The 26,128-nt window shown below is 39.8% G+C and overlaps 3 protein-coding genes and 1 non-coding gene across 7 annotated transcripts in view; all 4 read right to left on the bottom strand.

The window, feature by feature from the left end:
* Positions 1-48: 48 nt before the first annotated feature.
* On the bottom strand, positions 49-2,571 carry rps27.1 (ribosomal protein S27, isoform 1; the record flags this gene model as incomplete). Its single annotated transcript, XM_062436202.1, has 4 exons — positions 49-283; positions 1,583-1,693; positions 1,798-1,906; positions 2,530-2,571. Coding segments are annotated over 4 exons (291 nt in total), but the record flags the coding sequence as incomplete, so codon positions are not given.
* Positions 572-701, bottom strand: LOC133997104 (small nucleolar RNA SNORA35). Its single transcript, XR_009927257.1, has one exon. It is a non-coding gene; the product is annotated as a small nucleolar RNA SNORA35 (small nucleolar RNA).
* A 1,068-nt stretch (positions 2,572-3,639) lies between the features above and the next one.
* On the bottom strand, positions 3,640-8,841 carry lrrc71 (leucine rich repeat containing 71). The gene is made up of 17 exons (XM_062435412.1): positions 8,772-8,841; positions 7,791-7,826; positions 7,553-7,687; positions 7,103-7,210; positions 6,480-6,555; positions 6,302-6,388; positions 6,040-6,108; positions 5,769-5,928; positions 5,595-5,678; positions 5,385-5,471; positions 5,201-5,269; positions 5,044-5,107; positions 4,886-4,959; positions 4,741-4,767; positions 4,521-4,632; positions 3,870-3,961; positions 3,640-3,759 (listed from the first exon to the last, which is right to left on the bottom strand). The coding sequence occupies exons 1-17, from the start codon at positions 8,839-8,841 to the stop codon at positions 3,640-3,642; spliced, it is 1,470 nt and encodes a 489-aa protein (XP_062291396.1).
* A 1,280-nt stretch (positions 8,842-10,121) lies between these two features.
* Positions 10,122-26,128, bottom strand: part of ash1l (ash1 (absent, small, or homeotic)-like (Drosophila)) — a 30,925-nt gene continuing 14,918 nt past the window's right edge. For 3 of the 4 annotated variants that reach the window (XM_062435504.1, XM_062435503.1, XM_062435505.1), the window contains 20 exons: positions 25,637-25,710; positions 25,427-25,472; positions 25,085-25,190; positions 24,703-24,909; positions 24,361-24,507; positions 22,084-22,192; positions 21,811-21,960; positions 21,240-21,307; positions 20,345-20,511; positions 20,006-20,158; positions 19,216-19,270; positions 18,726-18,858; positions 16,841-17,107; positions 16,326-16,412; positions 16,072-16,162; positions 15,579-15,717; positions 15,267-15,439; positions 14,980-15,146; positions 13,932-14,412; positions 10,122-12,635 (listed from right to left, as the gene is read on the bottom strand). In XM_062435504.1, the coding sequence (XP_062291488.1) occupies positions 12,544-12,635; positions 13,932-14,412; positions 14,980-15,146; positions 15,267-15,439; positions 15,579-15,717; positions 16,072-16,162; positions 16,326-16,412; positions 16,841-17,107; positions 18,726-18,858; positions 19,216-19,270; positions 20,006-20,158; positions 20,345-20,511; positions 21,240-21,307; positions 21,811-21,960; positions 22,084-22,192; positions 24,361-24,507; positions 24,703-24,909; positions 25,085-25,190; positions 25,427-25,472; positions 25,637-25,710 (2,912 nt within the window). In that variant the 3' untranslated portion in view covers positions 10,122-12,543. The remainder of the gene's footprint in view (positions 12,636-13,931; positions 14,413-14,979; positions 15,147-15,266; positions 15,440-15,578; positions 15,718-16,071; positions 16,163-16,325; positions 16,413-16,840; positions 17,108-18,725; positions 18,859-19,215; positions 19,271-20,005; positions 20,159-20,344; positions 20,512-21,239; positions 21,308-21,810; positions 21,961-22,083; positions 22,193-24,360; positions 24,508-24,702; positions 24,910-25,084; positions 25,191-25,426; positions 25,473-25,636; positions 25,711-26,128) is intronic. The other variant, XM_062435506.1, reaches the window with a different exon arrangement.

Below are 26,128 nucleotides of genomic sequence, written 5' to 3'. Positions count from 1 at the left end.
TGATGAGCACAGAACATTATTTCCCAAAGTAAGCACAAAAACCATTCATTTAGCCAAAACAATATTTTATTAAGAGAGACAGGGTTGGAGGGTGGAGTTACAGCAACAACTGATCTGTCAACATTGACAGTGGAGATTCCCATCCGCTGTCCAGTTTATCTTCAGGTCTCATTATAGATCAGACCGCTGGCTCAAAGGTGCTGATATCAACCGGTCCATCCCCTCCTCTCCCTTTCAGCTCCGGCGGAGAACAGCTAGTGCTGCTTCCTCCTGAATGAGCACCCTGCCGTAGGAAACAATGACAGTCAGACAACCACTGACAAAACAGATGCCTTACAGTACAGAAATAGTGCGGGCGGTGCACACGCGCCATTGTCCTACACAGCGCTGATACAAGGGTCATCGTGTTCCAGCATGTGACTGATTACACCAACATACTATACATCTATTTTACATACAGAAAGGTGACACCAGGCAGCTTTAACAGCAAAACTGACCAGAACAATTTCATTATAAAGATTTTTTTTTAAACTACAACATGAACTACGCAACCAACAGCTACATGAAATATGTTTGTTCTCAGCCTTCGAAAGGGGGGAGCCAGTGGTCTAGCTCAACCCTTCTGCAAACTGAGGTTGCTCTGGCACTGGAATGAGATTGGAAGACCACGATAGAGGAAGTCCAGTCACTTAGCAGTGCGGTCAAAAATTTCTGAACACTTCACATGAACACAAATTATACAAATAATCTGTTCAGGGTTTGAAACGCCAGCTCAATGCCACAAACCCGTGAAACTGTTCTGATAAATGAATGTGTTGTCTGTCACAGTAGCTGGTAAATGAGACTATAACTTTTTGAGCTAAGTACCAAGTATTTGTTAGATTGATCTCAATAAAAGCAACATGGATCTTAACAGGATTGACTGATCATCATTCAAGAAATTAAGAATTAAAAGTCTGTCTTCTTGTTCTTCTAATATTGTATTTTATATTTAATGTGACACCCAATGTGAGAAATGTAGTTTTCACTTGGTCACCTGGCAGCTGAATAAATTAAATAACAGTAACAGATTTCACTTTCAGTCCTAAACAGGTAAGCCAAAAGAAAAGAGGCTAATTTAGGATTTACGCCCTGGACCGCATTTAGTTTACACCAATTCTGAAGAGCTTGTGGTGAAAAGAGACTAAACACCAAGTAAGAAAAGCCTTAATCAGTCCAGTCTGGTGCAAAGAAATAATGACCAAATCCTGTCAGTGCTTTGTTTATTTTAAAAAGTGATCTGAACTGGTTCTGAAAGTTTCAGAAGAGCTTGAAAATGTTGCCTTCTGCTGCTGCTGCTTGAAAACAGTCCCATGACAGAAGTTGGTGTAAATAATTGAATAAAACAGACCAGAGGGTGTAAATGCTTATCAGGTCCCTACAAGACATTTCACATTTCATTAACTGAAGGGGAAAAAAATGAACTTAACGCCTCATTCAAGTACTCAAACAGCACACCGGGCTGCAAAATAACACAAGATCCCTGTTGTGGCACCAGATGTTTCAACTGATAATATTGTTTGATAGTGCAGGTGATACTGACCCTCTGTGAGACGTGCTTTGCCGCCAGTGGGCTGACACAGGACTGTTGAACAGCCCACACACAGAACGACTGTCTGAGCATGGCTGAACACTGTCGTGATCTTGTAGCATCCTGTAAATTAAACAATAAGGAGAAATTTACCCCCACAGCCAACTTCTCCCATTGTAAAAACTTAAGTAGACTTCCATTTTGCTTTCAGTTTTTAAGTTACATACCTGGACATTTCACATCCATAAAGTAAGAGTTAGGACTCTGAACTAGACGCTTCTTCTTGTGCCTCCTCTTTTCCTCCTCAGGGGATGGGTGCAACAAGTCTTTTGCGAGCTGCAGAAATGAATAAAAAACAGTAATTAACAAAAGGAAACGTTACTTTAACCTAATGAGAAATGTTGACTTATCACTTAAAAACACGACTACACACAAAAAAAGATAAACCGCTATGTTATCGTCTTTTTAATGTATTACTTGTTTTTAAACTATTATATTTAAGTATAAGTATGGTCGTTTTGTCCTGATGAGACGCCTCTAAGGCTGCTGGCCTACATATCGTGGATTGGGTAACGCAGACTAACGTTACGTATTTTATTCAAACTTGCAGATTCCTCAAACAATTGATTATAAACCAGAAAAATAATATAGTTTTCAATCCAAATAGCGTAAATTAATAGCCACGTGTGTGTAATCTGGCGTTAATGCTCATATCCTCTGCTCAACTGGCTCCATGTTTGCGGTGTGTGCGCAGCCATCTTGTGTCACAATGCGCTCGCAACGCGCTCAAATGTGCAGATTTATTCGAGTCAAACTGGGATCAAAACTCAACCAAAGCGACCAGAACTGGCCCCAACAGCATCGTTAACTTATTACGAAAACATTGAGTCGTGTGGCGTCCCCACAACGCTCCGTTAAATGGTCAAAATGACATTTTGTAAAGGCCTGCGGATACTCACTGGCATGTTGGCGAGGAAATAGCCGCTGCCGAAAAGGAGGCATTACCGGAAGCGACGGGTAGATATTGGTTGTTCCTTTGAGCAAGAGCCGGATGTGACGACTTTAACACGGTGCGGCGGCCATATTGGTGAGGTCGAGACTCCACCCTGTTCAATGTGGTTTACTTGTGGATGCATTAGGACATTTTAAATCGCTTTTATTTTCTTTACAAGCTAATAAACACACCGAACCTCAAAATATGCACAGCGATAATCAACTATTTTAAACTTTATTAAAAAGAAGGAAAAAAAAGGTTAAAAAAAGTATTACTTTATCATTATGTGCTCGAAAAAATGAATTATACAATCTGATTTCATTATAACTGAGTAAACAGGTAGTACATGGACTTCGAGTTGATAATGTTTTCTATTGTTTATTTACAGAATAATGGCTAAATTGTCAGGTTAACATAAGATTCAAGATTTATTTTATTGTCATTCAACACAATTTCAGCAAGGATACAGTGCAGAACGACATTACGTTGCATAAGCTTCACCATGAAACAAATATAAAAACACCTTCAAGTGAACAAGTGCAGCATTTAGCATAACTCATTAACACAAAATAATTTAAAAAAACATAAAATACACTGTTAAACTTGTTACTGTGCTAATCTGTTATTCCAGTACTACACGAAAAGGTTATTTTACATTTTACCACATTTTATGAACTTTTTAATTATCTCTATTCATCTGTAGTTTCATCGCTAGTTAGCAGGTAGGCTATGTGTACGTTTTTATTGTTTTATTATTGTCTATCATTGTACTTCAGTTAACTTAGAGTAAATTACCTTTTTTATAAGTTTTATTTTCTGCTATGTTTTTGCAAATGTATCATACTTAAAGAAGGAGAGGACTTTTCACAAACCGAAGTTTGAGGTGGGAAATCTGTTAGTGATGTCAGTTTAATTTCTTCATCTCACAATGTACAAAGCCACAACAGCTGAAGAAAACATTAAATGTTAATATTAAAACATATTAATGTTTTTTAATTATTAAATAACTGTAAAAATATACGGTATGGTGAAGTCAGTTAAAATACAGTCTGTAAAAGTGAACGTTCTCCCGACACTACGCCCCCTCTCCCTCCTCTTCCGGCTGTTCAGAAGTGTTTTTGTTGAGTGGATCTCTGAGTGCCATCAGCTCTTTGATCTTCACATAAGACTCACACTCTGGAGGGAAGTGGTTCCTCTGAGAGAGAGAGATCAGAAATCATAATGCAAAGCATCTTCATAGTATATACATAGGAGAACGTACTTTAATTAGGTACTATTAAACAGTCCACTTGACATGAACCCCACCTGCAGACAGAGACGGAGCAGACCTCCACCCTCAGCCTGCATCTGCAGTGACGACAGGAACAGAGGCAGCGACTGCTCCGTTATTCTGTTTCCTACACAAATACACACAGCACGATCATTACAGTTTTACTCAAAAGAAAAACGGCTTTGTGAAAGTCCTTAATAAGGTTCATAATTTATTTTGTGCAGAGCCCAGAAGGAGTAGCTGCTAATTAGCTCACAGCTTGCCTGGAAAAATCTAATTAACCTGAAGTGACCTGTAAATCATAAACCTCTTGTGAATCTTTTATCTGAATAATTCACAATATAAAAGGTAAAATTATTATATATATTTAGCACTTCTCTAAAAGTATGGTCAAAAAAAATGAAAAGAAAAAAAAGAGCAATACAGTTTAATCAAAAACACAGCGATTAAAAAAGAGGGATGGCATTACATGTTTAAAAAAATATATATAAACTGATGTTAATCCAACTCCATCTGAGGAAACCTTTGAACTATGATTACTGAAGAAACTGATATTCACAATTAATGACTGCTGAAAATATCCCTGCTGTCAAACTTAACTGTGGTTGTGCTGTAAATAATTTAGATGATAAGTGTTTTAGTATTTTATTTGTCTTTTAAGCTGATGTAAAAACCCAGTCACTGACCTGCCAGGTTGAGGCAGGTGAGAGTCGTGTTTCCAGGCAGAATGAGCTGTGTGTCCCTGTGCTGCACAGACTGGTCCAGCAGGGGGTTCACTATCTCCACTGACTCGACCTGCTGGCGAGAAAGAGACAGCTGAAGGAATGCATGACAGCCTGCTGTATGTTTAAATCATATTCATCACCAAGAACATTGTGTCGCGAAAGAAAACTGCATAAAACAAACCTCATTCAGGGCTGCGTTTGACGTTTCCTGCTGCAAAACAAAATATAACACATAAAAAAGTAAAAAGATTAAACCTTTAAATGGATAATACTGTGTGTGTTTATATACATAAGGTGCAGAGATTGAGCGAACATGTTTCTGGTACCTCCTGTGTAGATATTTGTTTCTGTTTTCCCCCCGACTTGCCACCTTTACTTGGAGGCACCTTTAGCTCAGAGGCTAAGAAAAAAAAGGCTAAAAAGTGAATACCTCTGCTGTCACAGGATAATAGAACAAGTGTGTATCAGTAGCAGGAGAAATAACCTTTCTTGTTAGATTTTGGGTTCTCTTTGCTGGCAGGCGGTTTCTCTTCTTTTTTGGCTGCTTCCTGTAATTTAACAGATACCAAGATTACTTGTCAGCTCATTTACATCTTAACTTTCACTTTTACTGTCTGTTTTACTAATTTTAAGCATATTACCCTTTTTTTGGAGGTACTTTTGCTCTCCCCTTTGCTCGCTGAAGTGCCGCCGGGTACTGAGGGAAGTTGGTCAGAGGGCAGTTGATCAGCAGAGGATTGATCAGCCTCAAAAGATGTCTAAAAAAACAGAGTGAGAACAGTGTTTATAGTCAGGATTCATTTTCGGGTGTTAATATAAAGACATCGTCGCACTTACAGCCTGCATCCTCTCCAGGAGCAGCTTCCTCCTCTCCACAACTTCCTCATGAGTTAGGGCAAACTCACCAAGTATCTGAAAATTGACACAGTGAAGGGGTGGAGGTTTATCCCATTACATAACATAATTTAAAACAACTTAACAACTGATTTAAATACATTATCCCCTGAGTTAAAATCTTGAAATGTAAATGGATACCGCAGCCAGATGAGTGGCTCCTGAATCTCTAATCTTATTGTTGGACAGTGAGAGAAGGAGCAACGCACGATTCAACCGCAGGCCCTGAGACACAAAAGAGGATGGAGAAAACATCTTAGCTGTCATGAAGGTAACATACAGAAGGTTAAAACAGCTCAGTAGACAAGGTTTTACCTGTGCGATTTGTGCAGCGCCTGCATCGCCAATACAATTGAATGCTAGGTTGAGTGAGCAGAGGTTCTTGTTAGCAGATCTGGGCGTTGAGAGAGCGGACCCAATCAGACGCGCGCCCTCGTCTCCTATCCGGTTATTTCGCAGGGACAAGTGAGTGAGGCTTGACCAAAAGAAACACCCAAAATTAATCTGGCATATCTGTGCATCTGTTTGTATGAACGGGTGTGTTCGAGTGTTGTGCTTCATGTGAGATGTGTGACTGCTGACTCACACGCTTTCTTCAGACAAGAGAAGGTGGTAGCTCTGCTCGGGAAGAGTGTTGCCATCTAATGTCACAACCCTGCCACAAACACAGAAGTGTGAACACATCAGTAACCCTGCAGTGGCTGATAACATTTAACATGCTGCAGCATACCTCTCTCTGCAACTTTGACATTTTTAGACTCAAATTTAGCTCCCAATGCTTTCGCTCAGATTGATTTACTGTGAATCCGAGTGGATTTGCTGTTCGGCGGACAGGAGAATCCACTCACCTCAGGTTGGAGCACAACGATATTGTGTTCATGAGGGAGATTAGCATTCGATCTGTCAGGCCGGCCTGCCAAAACCTGCAACACGGGGGACAATATTACACAAACAAACAAAACAGTGACAGATGCACCAGGCGCCCTGTAACATGAAGACTCTTTTCTCCAGCAGCTCATTACTTACTGAAGGCTCTGCAGCTTGCTCAAGGAGGGAAGCATCTTGTTCAGCACACGGGCAATCTGCCCATCTACTTTCCATCCTGTGTATTCATGACAAATTATATAATGTATTTACAGAAGATACAGAGCTGCTGTGAAGTTTCAATGACAATCCATGTCACTTAATCTCTGACATGATACACAATATGATATTTACATCATTTAAACACATAAATACTGAATGACATGATTACAGATAATCACAGTTGGCTGCAGAAGGCTCAGAAAGCCAAATGAGAAAGCAGAAAGTGAGAAATTAAATTTCAAATAAGAGTAAAATATGGTTGCAATTATTTCTGTGTTATGTTTTATTATTTCTTTCAAGATTTGTTTTATTGAATTTTCCTTGGATGCACATCAACATCAAATTAACAAAACACAATTGTGATGGTCCAAAACATCCATAGTACAGGCAGATACTGTTGAAATAAGTTGTTCTGTAAATGGTATGAATTAAATACAAGAAAATGCAAATTTAGCAAAAAAAGAGAATCAAGAAGTCACAGTAACCAACAGAAAAGCAGAAAACAAGTCTCACACACACACACAAAAGGGAAGGGGTGGGGGGGTGTTGTGTTTTATTCTCACCGGAAACCTTCATGCTCTTGGTGCTGAGTGAGTCTTCATTCTCCAGCTCCACTTGGAGGCAAGGCTTAGGCCAGGAAGGTTCGGCGTTTATCTGGGACTGGCTTTCCTCTGAAGGTACATTTATGTTAATTATAAATAGCAGTGATAATATGAAGCTGGGATGACAAAACTGACAATTGTTGTGCGTTTAGATCTCATATACAGCATTCATTTCACAGATATCACACTTGGACTTATCTCTATTAGAGAACAAACTCTCCAGTTAACAGCCATTATTGTCCAATTTACTATCACTGAAAAAACAACATTGAGACTTGATTAGCCTAGCTTAACATAAAGAGTGGACGCGGGTGGAAACAGCTAGCATGGTTCTGTCCAAAGTTGAAAAAAATACACCTATTAACTCTGTCTGTCTCAAATCTGTTGAGATCTTGAGGAGTTCTTCTTTACCTGTGTTCCCTCCTTCAGCTTCAGCAGTGGAGGAGTCTGGTTGCTTGGTGCTGACATCTGGGATATCTTTCATATCCAGAAGAGCACAAAGCGCAGGGAAGTCAATTTCCACATTGCCCGAGCACTGATATTCATCTGTGGGACAGCGGGTTTATATAATAGCATTTATTTACCATGCGAACATCGATCGTCACAGAAGACCAAAACAGAGGACAACAGCCTCGATACTGTTTCTTACCAAAGGTTTGAGCAGGCATTTCATTTGGAGTCGTTCCTGGAAAACAACAGAGAGGGCAGATATTTAGTACGCAACATTAAGCAGTTTGACTGACGTATTTTGACATTTTACATTATTAAAATGCTAAAATCAAGAGTTTCCATTTTTCTCAAATGACAATAATGTGAGTAGAGCTAATGAACAAATGCTTTAATGCTTGTTGTAAAGTCACAAGTCATTAAAATGTACTCCTAAGTTGTCATTCTGCAGACAGACATCTAAATAAAATGTATACAATATGATCTCATGACATCCCACAATGAAAAGTCATGTAATAGTGTTAGGAAACTGACTATTTGATGGAAAAACTACATTAAAATTCAAAAGCTGCACATTTTATAACCTGCCAAAATGAAATCACATTACTTTGTTTTAGTGGTATAAAGTATTTACAGTTTGTACATTTACTGTAGCTAAAGTGAAATTGTACTAAACTATATATTTTAAGGTAATTGTAGTAATGCTTGAGTATTTCCAGTGCAAATGCTACTTTATATTTCTACTCTGTATCAATACATGTTCCTCCACTGTATTTATTCGACATTAAATTGTTTCTAGCTACTTTACAGAGCCATACTACACATGCTATAGCCTCAATGTCAGCTTAAAAAATATGATCCAGTGTGCATTAAGTAGTATAAGCATTACAATACTTGGTGGTACTCTGTAGGAATAAGGCATAGGTGGATAAGGGTAATGTGTGACAACTAAGCTCCAGTGCATTTATCTCTTTTTCTATTCAGTTATTTTAAAGCTAACTAGTATATGCAAACTTTGGCTTAAAAAATATATCAAATCGTCTCTCTTAGGGCTTTCATACGTTTATTTTGTACTCTTCATACTGTAGCTCTTCTTTATTTACAGTCTATACTACTCCTCAGTGGACAGCTAACAGTGTCCTGCTGCTTTTTACCATGTTGATGAAAGTCTGGGTCGTCTAACCTGCATTTTTCGAGGTTCCCTCATCGACTCCAGCGTTCGTCTTGTCTTTTCCGTGTTTCTTTCTGGACATTGTTGTGTCTTAAAAGTTAAATATATATAACCCATCAGATAGTAAAAGCACGCTAACGCCGCTGTGCTGCTGTAGCCATAAACGTAGCGGTGGGTGTCAGTGGCGTTGCTATGGTAACGCCGAGTCCAACGCGAGACTTCTTTCTGGCAAACTCTTCATGTCTTATCTTCTTTTTAGGGCTTGGTAGCGTTTAAGATAAGCTTTAGTAAATGTTTGTAGATAAAAGTGTGTAATGTAGTTAGTGCGATAGTAGTTGTAGTATTGCTGAGATTTAACCACACCATTCATCTAAGTTAATGAACTCTTTTATAGTAGTTGTGTAATCACGCGAGAGTTACTGTAACTTGCTCAGTAAGTTGTGGCTCAATTGAAGCAAGAACTTAAATTTATGTTTTCTGTTGTTGTTTTTTTACACTAGTATGACAATCTATGCTTGTATTTCATATTATCTGTACTAGTGAGAAAGATTAACAGACTTGTATATAAAAATGAAGGAATCTAACTTGACTATACTATCAGGCTTTATCAGCTGAACCATCACATATTATGAAATAGACTGTATAATGTTGTTAAAGCTATATGAATAGATGAAATGTAAAGAGGTTCATCGTCTTTTTTTTCAGATTCACTTGTGCTACAAGTGAACACACAGTGGAAATGTGGTTTCATTATGAGGTTATTTTTGAGAAACTGTAGCGGTGAAATAAATAAACCCCATCTACAGATAATTATCTTTTCAAATAAAAAGTTATTTGAGTCAGTAATCAAACAAACCATGGCAAATATTCTCTATATCACAGCCTGATCAATATATCAGCCGATATTGGCCTGTCACAGACATACTGTTTTGTTTTTAATTCATATAGGCAGCATTTTATGTATATTTGATCCTTTTTCTTAATTCAAGTTTGATATATGCCTATATTTCTGTCATTTTATACCATAAACTTTATTGTTAAACTGTAAAATATCACTCCTCCATTACATATCTTTGTCAAAAGTTTTTGATCACCACATTGTAGGGATCATTGCAAAATGTGTGTTTATATATGTATATATTCTGATATATTGGAATTTAACTCTCTAATATCAGTATCGGCCCTAAAAAGTCTGTATCACTCAGACTATACTCTATTAATGTGTGGATTTTCTGCTTTTCTATCACTACAGATGTCTTAAACACTTCACAGATCATAGTTTAGGATTTGAATAAACTATCATGTTACTACAGTGTTGTGTATTTGTGTGAATTACGAAAACATAACGACATCGAGTGTATTCACAATAATGTAGTGCTTTTTATTAAAAAAACAAACAAACAAAAAAACAAATATAAAACAAAAAGTAAAAACCAACAGCATTTTTTTCCATGACTTAAGAATCATAATTACAAACTTTTAACGAGTGGAAGAAGTTTTTTTTGACAAACTGTACACATCACAAAATGTCCGCCAGTCTGCCATTTACAATGCTTGCATCTTATTTTGTGATTGTCTAAAAATAACTAAACAAATCACACAAAAACACACAAATACAAGTACAAGCATCATACAATGACCGCTATCACAAAACGGAACCATTTCCTATTTGAAAAGAAAAGAAAATAATAATAATAATAATAATAATAATAACATGATATTGGGCTGACAGCTTTACTTTTGTTTCTGTCACCTTTTAAAAATATCATAACATTTTTATGTTGGTTTGTTTTTTTAGTGTTCAACACTTTGCAGCAAAAAACAAGGAGTACGTTTCTCCTCAAAAAGTAATATTATTAACAATATTCAGTGACAAAGGTGTTGTTGCTGAGTCACCGTCATGTCCCAATGCCTTCTGTGTCCATTTGACATTCTTCTCGCTCATGCAGTACATAGATGAATTTCATTTATAGGCAACAAAACTCAACTTAAGTTTTTACGTCGTCAGGACAGTTATGGTGGGATTTTCTGGACATTTAAAAAAATCATTTTTCCTCCGAGCTTAAGTGTCTTCATTATAGTAATACAAACAAAAAATTTAATATTATTATTATAATAATCATAATACATTTAGGGCTGAGTCCTGTACAGTAGAATAATAAACAAAATCCATTTTCGATATTGCTTTTGGAGACACTCCTCAATGTAAAGTGTGTAATATATACATTAACTTGGCACTGTACAGCTTTCCCGTTCCCTCGCTCTCCCTCTATCAGTGTCTCGTTCTCGTCACTTCTCTGTCAGTTAACCGCATTGGGACATTGCAGGTTGTCCCTTTTTAGCAGAGGCATTTACGGGGGGGAAAAAAAGAAAAAAGAAATCTCATCAAATATCAATTTCTTTTAAAACATTCTCCATGGCAACCAGGAACATAGTCGAAAGACAAAAAAGGAAAAATCTTAAGTCCCTTCCCCTCCCAATATACAGTGTACACCGCCCCACCCGTCTCACAGAATATAAGAAAATATGACCATCACGATACATTTCATGTTAAGTATTGTTTTCCATAGTTTCTTAAAACTGTTAATTGCCATCGAGCCCTTAATTTTTTTTTTCCATTTTTTTTTTAAAAAGGTATATCTTCAAGAAATCTGGTACAGACACACGATAAGTGTGTACGCACGCACACACTCACGCAAGGCAGTCGGAGAGCACGGCTGTGTAAGGCATTACAGTTAAAGCCGGTGTCCCCCCGCCCGCCTGATTTAGTTAAGCTGGTGAATCATGTTACTTCAAAAAAGAGGGGCGAAGCTGACTGCCTCACGAAAAAAAATAATTAAAATTAAAAATTAAAAAACCCCAACAAGACACTTTGACTGACAAAAGCGCACACTCGATCCTGCCTCCCCTCCCGTTCCTCTAAAAACAAACACACCCCTGGCCTCTTCTGTTCCTAAATGAGTTACTACATTATAACAGTAAAAAGATAATAGACTTTTTAACTCGCTTTTTTTTTTTCAGACTGCATCATCCAATACTGTGAGAGTGTTAGTGTGTTTTCATTATAGATACATTACACAAGAGCTTCACAATATCCATGGTACCAAAAGTGCAGTTCACCACCTTCTTTCTCATGAGCAGCATCTGAGCACACTGCTCAACTTACATTTCTCCTATATCATCCTCCTCATCATCATCATCATCCCCCTTCGGTCCAGGCGCAGATCTTATTTGTTACATCTCGTCATTGCAGCTAGGTCGCACTAGGGGGAGCAATTCGCCAGCATTTTCATCCCCACTAACTGAAACCAACTAGCCATCGCCTCTCTCAGTCTGTCCCTATTCAGTACCACTTGTTTCATGTCTGATGCTTGCTAGTGGAATTCATCTACCCATGTCTGTAATGTTCAATGCATTTAAGTGCACGGGTTATTTCTCCTATGTTCATTTTCCCAAAATGAGAAACAACACAAAAAAAAAAAAAAAAAAAGGTTTTGCATCACACTACTTAAATAAGCAAGAAGTCTGGGTCGGCTTCCTCTTCGTGCTCCTTGAGAACTCTTAAAAAGCTGAAATTGCCATAAAGTCAGCGTTTCCAAACCCCTTCCACCCTCTCAGAGTTGAGATGACAGTCTTGGAAGAGGTAAGCTGGAAGAGGCCCCCAGGGATGCATTGTGGTCCTTTTAATGGTTGGATAGCCAACAATGCTCATTTCCCTTTCTTGCTGTCTCTTAATTTTCTGCCCCCTTTGCTCACAAAGTGAAAGGCCAGGCACATGGCAACGTTATTTTCTGCAAACAAAATCACCGAATCCAAGCGTCCGTCGCCGTAGCCGCCGCCCGGCGCCCTCCTCCAGGAGATAAGTGACATCTATGGCTGTTGGAAGAACACAGAAAGAGGGGGAGCGCTTAGGAGCTTAGACAGAAATAGCTGACAGGTGAGGTCTCATATCAAAGAAGCAGCAAAGGTAAAAGGTAGGCAAAGGTGTTTCTTCTGCTACTGATGCTTTAATCTTCAAAGTGCTCAAAAAAAAAGTCTGATATAGTTGGTAACCATCTTTCGAACTGTAAGCCTGGGAAGCTGTGTCCAAAAGTGTCTGTGACTTTCTGAAAGTACCTATCGGACTTTCGACAGGCGTGCTCAGGTGTTCTGGTGACATTTTGGGCGGGGTTGGTCTAGAGTCCTTGTCATTCCAAGTTTTGTTACACTCCTTTCTTCCTGTTCTTAATATTCATCTACAAATAAAAGCCTATTGTTTCTTAATCTGTTCCATTGCAACGCTTTAACAGCAAATTCTTCCTCCGTGCTTCCTGCAGCTGCTTCACGCTTGACAACAAGACATGGTGGTGCACTTGGATGGCTTTTACTGTGAAGCAGCTGCAGAAGGAGTTTGAGACCAACAATGCTTTAGTCTTTAAATACTATCTGACCATTGGTTCCTCCTAAACAGCTAACACATCTAGAGTTTCATTTTTTTTAAAGGCTCAGTAATTTCTTCAAACAACGGGGGAACTAGTAACTTTGTTCGGGGACTATTTTCAGCAGCGGATTAATACACATTTGGTGCTCCAGTGAGTTATTCTGGCAGAACGATCAAGTATGTGGGGTTGACTCAAAGGATGTGTTTTAAATAGCTTTTATGGCTCAGACAAAAATTCTCTATCAAGCTTTGGAAAGACAGACGGTACTTGATAATGGAATCAATTAATAGTTGGTTTTAGTTTCAGGGAATTTGTTGACTATAAGAGAAAATACAGAATATCACCAGAGCCACAGTGAGTTATTGTTAAAAGTTGATTGGAGATTTTGTATTTTTTTGTTGAGCTGTCAGCAGATTGAAGCAATGAAGCAACAGACTGCAACGCTGCATGGGAGGAACAGACTTCACTGCAGTTTGGACAAAGCATTGACAATCAGCAGATGAAGAAGAAGGAAAAAAAGGGAGGGGGGGGGTTCCCATCTGTTAAAAGAATTGCTAAAAACAGTATGACAAAAGTAAGAATAACAGCAAAATCTGAAGTGCAGATAGTGCTTCCTCTTCATTCCCAACTCCGTGTAATGGACCGTTTCTTGCCACTCAGAGAAGGTACAAAAAATGCTATCCGATATGTTAAAATGATGCGTCACAGCAAGCGATCTGAAGCTTTAACCCTTATTCGTCTGTTGACCTACCCCCCTGCTTCGTGCTTGGTCCCTCACCATTCTTGTTGGGTGTTCTGTGCAGCAGATCCAACAGAATCTTGTTGAGCCGTTCCCTCTGTGCCTCCCTCCTGCCCAGCACTGGGTGGTGTAGCGGCGAGGAGGCCGAGGAGGACGGGAGCTCAAGCATCTCTCCTATCCTCTCTGCTGTACCCTCCTCCAGCTCCTTTCGCTCTTCAGCCTCCTGACCATCCTCTTCCTCCTCCTCATCGTCCTTGTCTCCCTCCCCTTCACGTTCCGTTTGTCGGGGCTTGCCCGATAGGAGTTCAGGATCCTCTAGAGCCATGTCCATCTCATCCTCAGCTCCTCTCCTCTCTTCAGCATCGGCTGGGAAGTCGTCACCCCGGTCGCAGGAAGAGCCGTCGTCCTCGCAGCCTTCGGCTCCTTTGGGTCGTTCGCTCTTCCAGGCCGAGCGGCCCCCGTTCCTCTTGTAGTTGTCAGGAACATAGTGAGGCTACAAAAAAATGTCACCATCAGAAGTGCATCAAAGACGATTCAGAAATACAAGGCATGGTTTCATTTAGCCAAGTTAGGCTTCACATGGTTAGGGTTAGCAAACGGACAATCAGTGCCAGGAAATTCAGATCACAGGCAAGTTTTGGAAAATCACTTAACCTAACAGCGACCTGTTCCTCTGTGGAGTAAGAAACAAAAATAAACACAAAGCTAAGAGCTACCACAGACTAGGATCAGTCTTTCATTAAGTCTGCGAGCATTCTAGTTTACACTGTGCTAAAGAATCCACGCCAAATATAAAGCTGTAAACGTGCAAACAAGTGATGAGATGTAACTACCATAAATCAGGTGTGGTTTTGTCTCAGTTGTTTCTGGTTATCTTTACCCTCACATGTGATTATTCTGAAGGCCAGCTAAACACTGAGAGCAAGAGAAGATGTTGAAAATGTGTCCTAAGCTGTAATAAAACCTCCTCTCTCAAAATATATTGAAGTATTTATAAATCAGTCGGTAGCAGTAGATCCTGGCACTGCAGCCCCACCCTGTCAGAACCCCCATCACTCACCGAGAAGTCTCTCTTGGGTGCCAGCCGCTTGGGGAAGTGGTTGAAGGCATATGGCTTGGTGCAGACTGGGTAGCGGTTACGATGGATCTTGTAGAACAGGTGAGCCGACTTGTCCAAGCGGTAATCACAGATGTACACGTCCTGCTCTTTCACACCCTTGGGCCGTCCTGTAGGAGGACATTAAAATTGTAGTAGTCAGGAAATGCCACAACTGGGAGAATTTGAGAGAATTCACTGACGATTCAAACCGTCACCCTCTAATCACACATCAGCATGTGTTCCCTTACCCTTGCAGTAGGTGTAGAGATCGAGGACACAGCAGGTTCCCACCACTGCTTCCAGGGGGATGATCTCGTAGAGAGGCATGCGGAATAACTCGTTCTGGTAGAACCGCCGTGATGGAGAATGGTGCGTCTCATGAGGACGGAAGTAGTGGTGGCCAAAGGCAAACCGCTCACCCCTTCAGAGTTTGAATAGATATACATATAACACAAACTGATAAGCACATCAATAATCAGAAGCTATATTATACATTATATGCATATTATCTATACATATATCAGGTTAATTGTTCAGAAAGCTACATCTGAGTGACTTACTTTTCATTCTTCCAGAGTTTCTCAATTCGGAAGATGTCCAGTTTGTCTCGGTTGATGTGAGACAAGAGACGGTAAGACTGTCTGACAGGCTGGCCTTCAGGTGTGCGTCTGCTGTCTCTCATCAGATACACACAGTCACCTGTACACAGAAACTCACAGGTTACTTGTCCACACTGGTACAATTCAACAAGAAATTGATCGCTTCATATTTAACTTGACAGGTTGTTTGTTTGGATCTTTACAGAGAATCACAGTTTGACAAGTAAAAATAATTAAAGGCACTGAGATTACATAGCAAACTTAGTTGTTCTAGGGTCACTTCACCAGTGTAACACTTCACTGTTGTTTTTCCATGAAAAACGTCATGTTTTAATGACACACTGTCAACGAGTGGCTGACAAAGTATAGCCTTTACCACAACAAAATCCACTTGAACTGCCTTAACTAAACAGTTACAAACACGTGTGACTGCTGGTTTCTAGTGTTTCTATACCTTGGTGTAGCAGCAGCTCATCTCTAAGGAGGCAGATGTAGTAGACAGAGCCGGCCTGGGCGTAGCTGGGTTGGGGTATCATGGGAACTTCCTATAGAGACAACAACACGTGTATGTAAGACTACATGGAAAAACTGGTGACAAATTATTAGGCCTTGAAAGAGACAAAGGTGACATTAACTTCAGTGTCCTAAGAGGGAAAACTGTTTTGGATACAACATTATATTCTGGCTGTTTCAGAGGAATAGGCGTACCATGTCCACAGGACGAGGCTCACACTGCTCACACAGATAGTGCTCCACCTCAGTCTCCAGCCGCATGCAGTCAAAGTGCTGCCAAACCTGGAAAGACAGAAAAACATATGTTGAATCACATAGAAAGCAAAGAACAGATTGTCCAATCAATCCCCAGCTGGTATTGACAGTGATTCACTCTTTTAAAAAAACAGTGATGTGAATGGATCACATCTGTATCAATCTCCTCTGTACTAGGTTTTAATCCACAGCTGTGGTTTCTGAACTTGGGCTGCATCAATATTTGTAACCCTCCTTGTTTTCTTTGTCTAAAAATAAGAAAAAATATACAACAAAAGACAGACTGTGCACCCTCCTTTAGACAATATCCTTTGTAACTTAAGCCAGTAAGACATAAATGATAATATACAATATATAATCAAATGGAAAATACATTTTTCTGTCTTTGTTGGTTTAAAGTATAGATTTTATGAAAAACATTTTCAGCAACATGCCTTTGTCTCATTGCTTCTTACCATGCACTTTTCACACTGGATCATAAGGCCTTCGTCCTTGTACATTCCACAAATGCAACGGATGACGTCGTCGTCCTTGTCGTGGGAACCTGGTCCTCCATAGTGGTGGCCATGGTCTCGCTCCAGCGAGTCTGAGCTGTCGGCCTCGCTGGCTGTCTCGCCCACAATCTCATCAATCTGGACAGCAGCCTCGTTACGAGCACTGTAGTAGGCTTTCCGCAGCCGACACACGTCCCTGCCTACCGATGACTTCCTGCCGTAGTATTTCTGGTGGGAAAATAAGATCAAAACATAAATTAATTCATAGGAAATCATCTTAATTCATCCCACGATCACACCCTCATCATTCAATCAACAATACAAGATGTTGAGCTGATCAGTGACACAGAAACGTACATTCAAATGTATGTGTTTTTGCAGCTGTCAAAAGTTCACGAACTAGTCTACCCGCCATGGCTCTCAATTTAACAAAAAAACACATTTTCCCTTTTTTCAGTGAGCCAAAAGGGGCTTTGGGAGCAAAGGGTGAATCTAATTTAGATGTCCACTTCAAACTTGTGACTGGAGGAGTAAGCTCCTCTGAGAGCTCTCAAGTGGCACTTGTTTAAACGGCTAAGCTATACAGATGTAAATCAAAAGGGCCTGCAACGTGTGAGCAGGGGATCAGCAGTCGTGAAGTTAAATCCCATTTGGGAGGTGTTTGTGGTTGAGAGCGGAAGAAAGAAATGCATTGAGTGAGTGGGAGGAATAATGTGACAGAGCTGCACAGTAACAGCTTTAGTGATCATTTTGATGAGGCTTTTTGATTTTGGTTAGCTTTTGAGAATTGTGGATCATAATAAAGAGACTCACAAGTGTTCTTGTGATAGATGGTTTTCAATGATTACCGGATGTTGTAGCAGCTTTAGCTTTAATGTTGGTGTTTCTGATTATTGTTGACAAAATGAACCAATTCATAACATTGATTTAACTTCTAGTTTGAAACTAAATATTTTGAAATTATGGATGTTAATCCACTTGACTTGTATAATGACGTTGTACAAATTCATTTAAAATTAGGTGTGAGTCTCAGTTGGCAGTGATCCTTTAACAGGTGTCCACCGCAGGAAAATTCACAGTGGACCAAGAACTTTTTGAAGAACTCAAGAACATCAACCCCATCTCAACTGGAGGAACGAGAGAAGTTTTGTGATAGTTACTTTACCAAAGAGATACATTCAGAAAACACTCAACAAGGTCTGAAGTTTTCATTCTCCTTTTACACCTCTGTCTCTTTTCAATTCATTCATTACAATTAAAATACCAGTCATGCAACTGTAAATACAAAGAACACCATGACTCTGTTCCTGTTTCCTCACATTTCAATCACCAGGTAGCACTCTATTTTATGCCCCCCTAGCATTTATAAGCATTATACCGACATTTAATATATGCTTTGTACTTATATCTGCTAACAACTTCATTATAATGTGTCATAAACTATTTATCAAATGTTTGTATTCTGTTTATAAAGGCTAAAAAGTAGGACTTTGCATAATATTCATGGTTCTTCGGACGAGGTGGAAACTCAAAGAGTAAATGCACAAAGGGGAATTTTAGTTCCTAGTTTAGGTCTTAAATTTAGATCCTCCGGTTCCACAGTTCCTGTAACTTTATGGGGCTGTAAATTGTTCAGCCTCAGTTAGTAACATAACTAAACTACCCCTAGTTTGGAGTTCAGTCCTTAAAATACTCTGTTTTTCATGTGTTACTTTACTGATAAAGCTATGAAACTGTGGATGTAAAAGGCACAAGTACACTACTGTTCATTTAACAGCTGGCTCTGCTGCAGTTCTCATTGTCTCATAGAAAAATAATGGCATCACTTGACAGGACACCTGCCTACCTCAGCATTGCGGAACACTTTGAGCATATCAGTGTCAAACGCTTCAACAGTCTTGTAGTGGCCGGTGAGGATTTGCTTTTCAATGGTGCTCAGGTCCAGAGGGTCAGACACCTTCTCATAGTACTGGCTGTTCCTGATAGCATACAAAAAAGCAACACAGTGAGTCTCTGCAAGTCTGGTTAATCAGCAACAGCAAAATCAACAACAATTTGAAGTATTTGGTGTTTTTAAGTCTGTATGTATAGAACACACATAGTCCCAAACAAGTAAATGAGCTGTAATTGTTTTGACACAATCTGTGATAACCATCAACAGTGGATGAAAATCAAAGCACAGACTGTCACGGCTGAAATGTGGGGCGGAAAGATAAAACTGTTACACTATGTGGGTGCTGTACACTGACAGGACAGATAACAATTGCAACACTGCTGTCTCGAAAACATTAAAACATTATGCATGAACCGGGCGATATGCAGGTTTGCACTCTTACCTCTTCCGCGATGGGAGGTTCACCAGCGGAGCAGCGAGTGTCTGGCCAGCTGAATCTGAAGTAGAGCAGAATAATAAAACTTCTGTCATCGTTTTTCAATCACGGAGCTTGATCCTTATGTGAATATTAGAGCTGTGTGTAGAGGCACTGACAGATGTGTTTTAGAGGCCTGATAAGACCTAGAGGTCATACTACTGAGGATATAACACAGAATAGTGCAGCCTCCAGTAGGCTGCATGTTCAGAAACATGAATCTTTAGAGCAATAACCCAATCAACAACTAATATTTAAATGTGGGTCACATAAATCAATATGCTACAGTACTGTGATAAAAACCGTGAATGGAAAACAGTGATAGTGCAGTAAGTGGACCTCATGCTGAGCAGTTTTGTTAAACTACTCTTTCCAAGGTCAATAATGAAGCATTTTGTATGTTGCTTATCATATATTTTTACATCCATACTGCAGTATTTACAAGTTTAACTGTGTGCATGTGAGGATAGACACCAACTGTTCGGCAGTCTTTCCATTACATTGTATGTAAAGTCAAACAATCTGCTTTCACCTGTTTCCAAGTAAAGAAAGAAAGAAAAAGCTGCCTGTGGTTCTGGACGTCATATGTGTTGAGTTTGAGTGTGTGTGCATGCCAGGGATCGAGTAATGGATATGAAACAAATGTGAAACTGCATAGAGGGCATAAGAATAAACAGACACAGCTGTGAATTTTTTGGGGGTATCTAAACACGTAGATACAAAGGTGCATACTATACTTCTTCACATAGAAACTAACCCTTGTAGCTGGTGATCATGTCACAAATCTCCTTGAAGATGTGTGCCAGGCGAGCAGTGCGTGTGACTTCTGTGTTTTCCTCTGCGGCGGCGAGTCTCCGCGTGCGCACCGACCGCGACGTCTGCAGGGCTGAGAACTGCGTCAGGAACACATCTGGAAACAGAGCGGGGATATGATTCATTACCAGATAGATTTTTCCCCAATTATACTTCATTTTTCATCATTTACAGTTAAGTTACATCATCAGGTCTTTTTAAATTCAACAGGAAAATCCACAATTTTTCTTGCTTTCTCAAATGTATAATCACTTTTTCTGTACATTCTTCAACTTGCACACACCTGACTTGATGTTGCCGTCGTCACGGATGACTCCTCCCCAGCGGGTGTATATAGACAGGCTGCTGGCATCCCTATCTCTCTCACCCTCTCTTTTGAGCAACTCCTGCTTCTCCCTCATCTTCTCCCAGTTCCTCAGGAGAAACACTCGGTGCTTGAGCACAAAGTTCCTAATGATTGAAGGAAGGAGAGAGAGAGAGAGAGAGAGAGGACAGGAGAGAGTTAACATTTGTACGTCTGTGTTGTAAAGACAGCGCGTATCCATAATTAACACTCACACCTCACACTTTATATGTCAGATGTACTTTGCTCTCTGATGGAAGTTCTTCTTTTAAATGGGGAATCTCGGTTACCACTACACCATTCTGTAAAGGAAGTACTCAGGTTGAGAAAGACTGCATGCATCGGATTTATTTCAATTGATTGAAATAAATTCATTAAGGTCAAAAATTGTTTTTATGCTGTAATATTTCATCAATAAGTTAAAACATATATATTTGAGGATGCACTAATGTGTTGGCATACTATATGGAAATTATGGAACTGGCATTTTTCTGAGCGTTTGTCTAAAAGACACTCATTACACAAATAAGCAATAAAGTAAGATTTCCTTGAGGCATGCATGGAAATCTTTGCTTTGCATCTGCTAGTAAAAATGTAGTCTGACATCAGCCAAATAAATATGAGGGGAAATAATAAAAAATTATGAGTGTGTTGTAATATTTTATAACCTGTGACCACATTTTATTAACTTCATCCCAGAGCATTTGACAAAAGGACCCCTGTGTAGATATCTGCACACAGGCATCTACAGACTGATCATGATATAAGATCAAGCATCCTCCATCTATCGCTTGTTTCACTCACGTTACTTAAATGTGTGTTTGTGTGTGCATACCTCTCTCTGTTGGACATGGGCTTCATGAGATGAGGGTAAAACTTGTTGCTGTCACTCGACTCTTCCTCCTGAAGAAAAAGAAAGCCACGTTAAAGCTGGAGCTGAGGAGACGCTGTGTCCATCTCAATGTTAAACACTACTCAGCTATTTAACAAGCATCTAACAAGTTCAATCAGAATTTGACGACTTACTTGAAAACTTCTTACCTAAACCTATAATGTATATTGCTGAAAGCCAATATTCAAAATATACCATAATATACATATACTTATATTTTAGGTCACACCATTCAGCCCTAATTCAACAGTATACCCTGTCTGAAGGTATTCAGAGTTGTTTTTTTAGACTTTTAGTGGCCCGACTAAGAGTTCCTTTGAGACACAGAAACATTTCATGCCCTACATAGACACTGCACCTGATATTCAACTAGACAGTGCCAGAGTCGGACAAATCTTTTATCAACCAGGAAATAACTGAGGCAGATAACAGTTGGAAGTAGTTTTCATTTAACCACAACTGAATTCATACCAACACAAGCTTCTCAGTTTTTCTATGAAGATTCGTCACTCACTCGTTTTTTGAGCTGGTGTTTGGACTTCCTCTTCTCCTTGAGTCGACCCAGTCGCCGAGTCCCGCCTGTCTTTCCGGGCAGGCCGTTAATACGCTGGCTCTTCCCTCCGATGATGCCCCTGCAGCTCTCTGAGCCACACTCGCAAACTTGCTGTAGGGCAACAGCACAATAAATAAATGATTATTATTGTTGAGGCAAAAAGGTCACAGTCTTGTCCTGAACATAAAATATCCTGAGTATTTCTCAATGAGGAGGTGAGAGATGGTGCTTCACCTGCTCTTCTGTGTTGAACGAATGGAAGTTGTAGTCGTAGGTGAGCTCAGTACCGCTGGTGATGTCCTTGAGAGCAAAGAGACCGATTCTGTACACTCCATTCACCGACCTGAAGGAGGGAAGTCACAGAAAGGTGGAATGAGTGAGTGCAGCATCCACACGATGAATTTTACACATAGTCATAAAGCACAAGGACATTTGTTAAATAAACAATTGTTGAAATGTACTACTATAAATATGCCAATTTGAAGTTAAAGGACCGATTGTTTTTCTCTCAATGACTGAGGGCAAACAGTCCAACACATCATACTCAACGTTTGTCCATGGACCAAAGAGTCATACTCTGTTTACGTCTGAAACAAAACTATTAGGAGCTTCATGTAAAAGGGGTATTGGGGTAAGAAAGTGATATTCTCTGCCTGAAGCTCCTCTCTTGTTTTCAAATACAACTTGTTACTATCACTATCAGAATGACAATTAAATTAAGACCTTATAAATTGGGACAAAAAGAGAAAAGTACTGTCTTGGTTCTCATTTGCTCGACTTGGCGACCACTCAACACGTTTTCTCCTCTCCAAAAGAAGCAGTGCTCCAGCTTTTCTTCTAAGAATAAAGCTCACTATTCTATTTGCCAGCCTCTTGATAATTTATTCCTTCTATAGGGGTAAAAAGCTGGTTCAGCGCATTGTCTTCAAGCACTACAGCTGTATCTAAGGCCCGGTTGCATGTAATCTCTCTTCTGTGACAAGATGGATGACTCTTTAGGCTTTGTGCTGAAAATCCTCCATCCTTTTGGAGTCTTTTATTTCAGCCCGGCCACTCTAAATAACACACACACACACACGCACACGCACACGCACACACTGCACCGACCAGTGCCCTAGATTATGAGCTGGTCTATGCTGGAGGGCAGAGGCTACGATTTCATAGTCGTCTCTGTGAGGTCATTAGCTGTCTTCAATCAAATCTTCCGAGAGTTAAACTGTGATGACACATTTCTGCACATCCACCATATTCAGGCAAACCACAACAAATCAAATAGGTTTCACTTAGAAAAGTCAGGCCCAGCGAGGCCGGCTCATCCAGGTCTCCGGTTGCAGTGGATCTTACCACGCTGTGAGAACAATCCCTCAGGAAACCAGTGAATTGTTTTGGCGTAGTGCAAGGCCTTTAAGCCATTTAGTTCTCTGAACACTGGCAGAGAGTGGCTGAGTTGATCTCATCAGATTACCACCACACAACCAGGGGTTTAGAGGCAGAGCAGTCTCATTTACAATGAAGTGCACCTGCTACACGTGTCCCTTTTAAAAGGTATCATGTAAGACAACCAAACTAGGGCAGCAAACTAGCGATTAACATATACTGTTACTTTTCTTCCGCACCTTTGGTTACAGTATCTTCACTGTATAACTGTGATGAATAAATGAAAAAATCTAATATGTGAACCTGAAGCTACTTGTATGAAAATACACACAAAGCTACACGATTCCCTGCAACCTGTTCTGTAACCTCTGAATGTGAAATGTCATGAATGAAAGTACTAAAAGAGTTTTCGTGGTTTGGCTGGCCCTCAACTCTATTTGTTATTTTTATCAAATCATACCATAAATTATTATTTCTATGCTCATTATCTTTCTAGCCTTTCTCATACTTTCACTATACTCAGTTTGCCTCTTTCAGAGCAAATAACACATTGCCTATCTCACCCAAATCATCAGATATGCTAACAGCAATTTAGGAAACTTTATAGGCTTGACTATTTTCCAGGTCGTTAACCAAATGACATGACTCTCACTCCCTCCTCTCCCAAAAAAATGTAGCGCTCTCAGCTTCACTTGTTCAACAGTATGTCTGCCTTCAAGTTATTCTTTGTGACTGATGATGTACCAGAGTCTAATCATTGCAATGTGGTAAATCCTACTAATCTGGTTCTCCTAATGGGAATCTGGAGAGCTTTACTGGACTAAAAAGGCAACGTTTTGTCCGTATTGGCTCTTCATCCGGCTTCCACAAACGCACCTTTCTGACACTCGTAATTGGGACACGTTACCATTCCCATTTCCATTAATTCTACATCCCGTGTGAGTCTAAGCGGTGCTCCTTCTTTTTCATCACAGTCAAACAGGTGCAGTTTGTGCCTCGATTATCTGACAAGTTGTGACAACCACTCAGACTCTATCCTGAATAGGCTTAGCCAAATCTGGACTTTGGTGAGAACCCAAAAGCACCACAAGGACATTAAGGAGAGAACTGGCTTAAAGCTGCCGTGACACTCACCACTTCTGCATCTCACAGTTGGGTTCACAGCTATGGTTTATGAAGCGTGCCTCATTGCCCATTCTGTAGCTGTCAATCACCATGCCGCTGTCCAGGTTCAGACAGTATTGGCCACTGTGGGAGAAGTACTGCTCCATCATACGGCTCCTGAAACATGGTAATGTAGAGGAAGTGGAAGATTAAAGGAAAAAGGAAACACTTCATTAATTTACATGTGCAGATAAAGAATAACTGACGTCAAACAGGCAGAATATGTTAAATCTTCTCACATCTACATACTTATCAAAGCAGAACTACCAACAACAACAATTTCTTTCACAGTACGTGACCAAATTGTCTCACCTGAACTCCTGCTCGCTAACCACTTCCCCCAGGTACTCAATGATAAACTGCCCAGAGCGGAGAGTCTCCTTGGTGCGAATGCCCCAGCCTTTGCCATCGGCTCGGAATCTCTCCAGACACTGGACCCATTCGTGTCTCTGGATGTGCTGGTTGTCACACTGCTCGACACACGGACAGGTGCTGGGAGAGCACTCAGCGAAGCTCATCCTGGAGAAAAGACGTGTTAACTTCCACAAATGTATAACAAGAACTGAACTGTATTAGTGATCTAATTGTATGTTTTTATTTGTATAAACTGCTAGCTTTTGTTGATACATTTCAAAATACTGATTCCTGAAAGACATTTTTATGAGCTCTACTTCCAACAATTGTGTTTTTTTACCTATTAAGACAATCATCCAGGCAGCCTTTTTCGTTTATGCTCGGAGCTTTGCAGTTGCATGTAGTTGTCTCATAACCCGAGAGAGGCTTTACATCCACATAGACATCTGAGACACAAACAGGGGATTATAACTTTAGATTAACAGTTGTCAACACTCTCAAGAAGTGTTACCAGCAATGAGAACATCAAATACTTTTAATTCCTGTTTTGCAAACAGTGTATATAATTAACAACGAGGAAGAGTCAAAACCACATCTGCAAGGCAACCAATACAGTGGAGGTGAATGAATTGATCTGGCTTTACATTCTGTCTGGATCACTAAAACGAAGCTGGATACTCACTTGATCTGATCTTTTTATAAAGGGGGACATCAGGCCTCTTGTAAAGCTGAAAAATAAAACAGAATGGTAAACACAGAGCAATTTAAAGAGAAAAAAAAAAAAACTTATGAGGGGCTCCACTGATGCTATAACTTCTGAAACCACTCATCAATGTTTTACTCTGACGATGGAAAAACTCTCCAACACTTGCTTCTCAACATGATTGATTACCTGATCGTGTTTCCACAGCCATAAGATGTCATAAGGCAACTGGAAATCAATACGTTTCTGTCTCAGGTACTTCCCTGAAAAAATAAAGAAAAGAAAATTTGGGAAGGGAAAATAAAAAATAAATTAAAAAAACATTAAAAAAAGAAGAAGGAACAGTATAGTCATGATTAAATATACCAGTAGCAGTGAGCATGATTCATGAATATTAAATAAAAACAAAGTTTAACTTCTTGATGAAAAAAGGGCATTTTGTGTGTTTTTCATCAGGTCAGAGCTAAAATTATAAGCCTGTAGAAAACGAAAAAGTAAAGCCCTGTACCCAAAACCACATTTATTGGGTTATCTGGGTAACTTTGCTAAGAGCTTTTCTGGGTTCAACTCAACAAAGTTCTCCAACCAACTTAATAATACAGGCTCCCGCTTTTACTTCTGCATATGGAAAACATGACATGTATTCAAACCTTTAACATCAAGAATGTCAGGAAATTTAAA

Source organism: Scomber scombrus, chromosome 16, assembly GCF_963691925.1.
Source record: "Scomber scombrus chromosome 16, fScoSco1.1, whole genome shotgun sequence".
In the NCBI taxonomy this organism is placed as follows: domain Eukaryota; kingdom Metazoa; phylum Chordata; class Actinopteri; order Scombriformes; family Scombridae; genus Scomber; species Scomber scombrus.
This window is presented reverse-complemented; position numbering and strand designations above follow the sequence as displayed.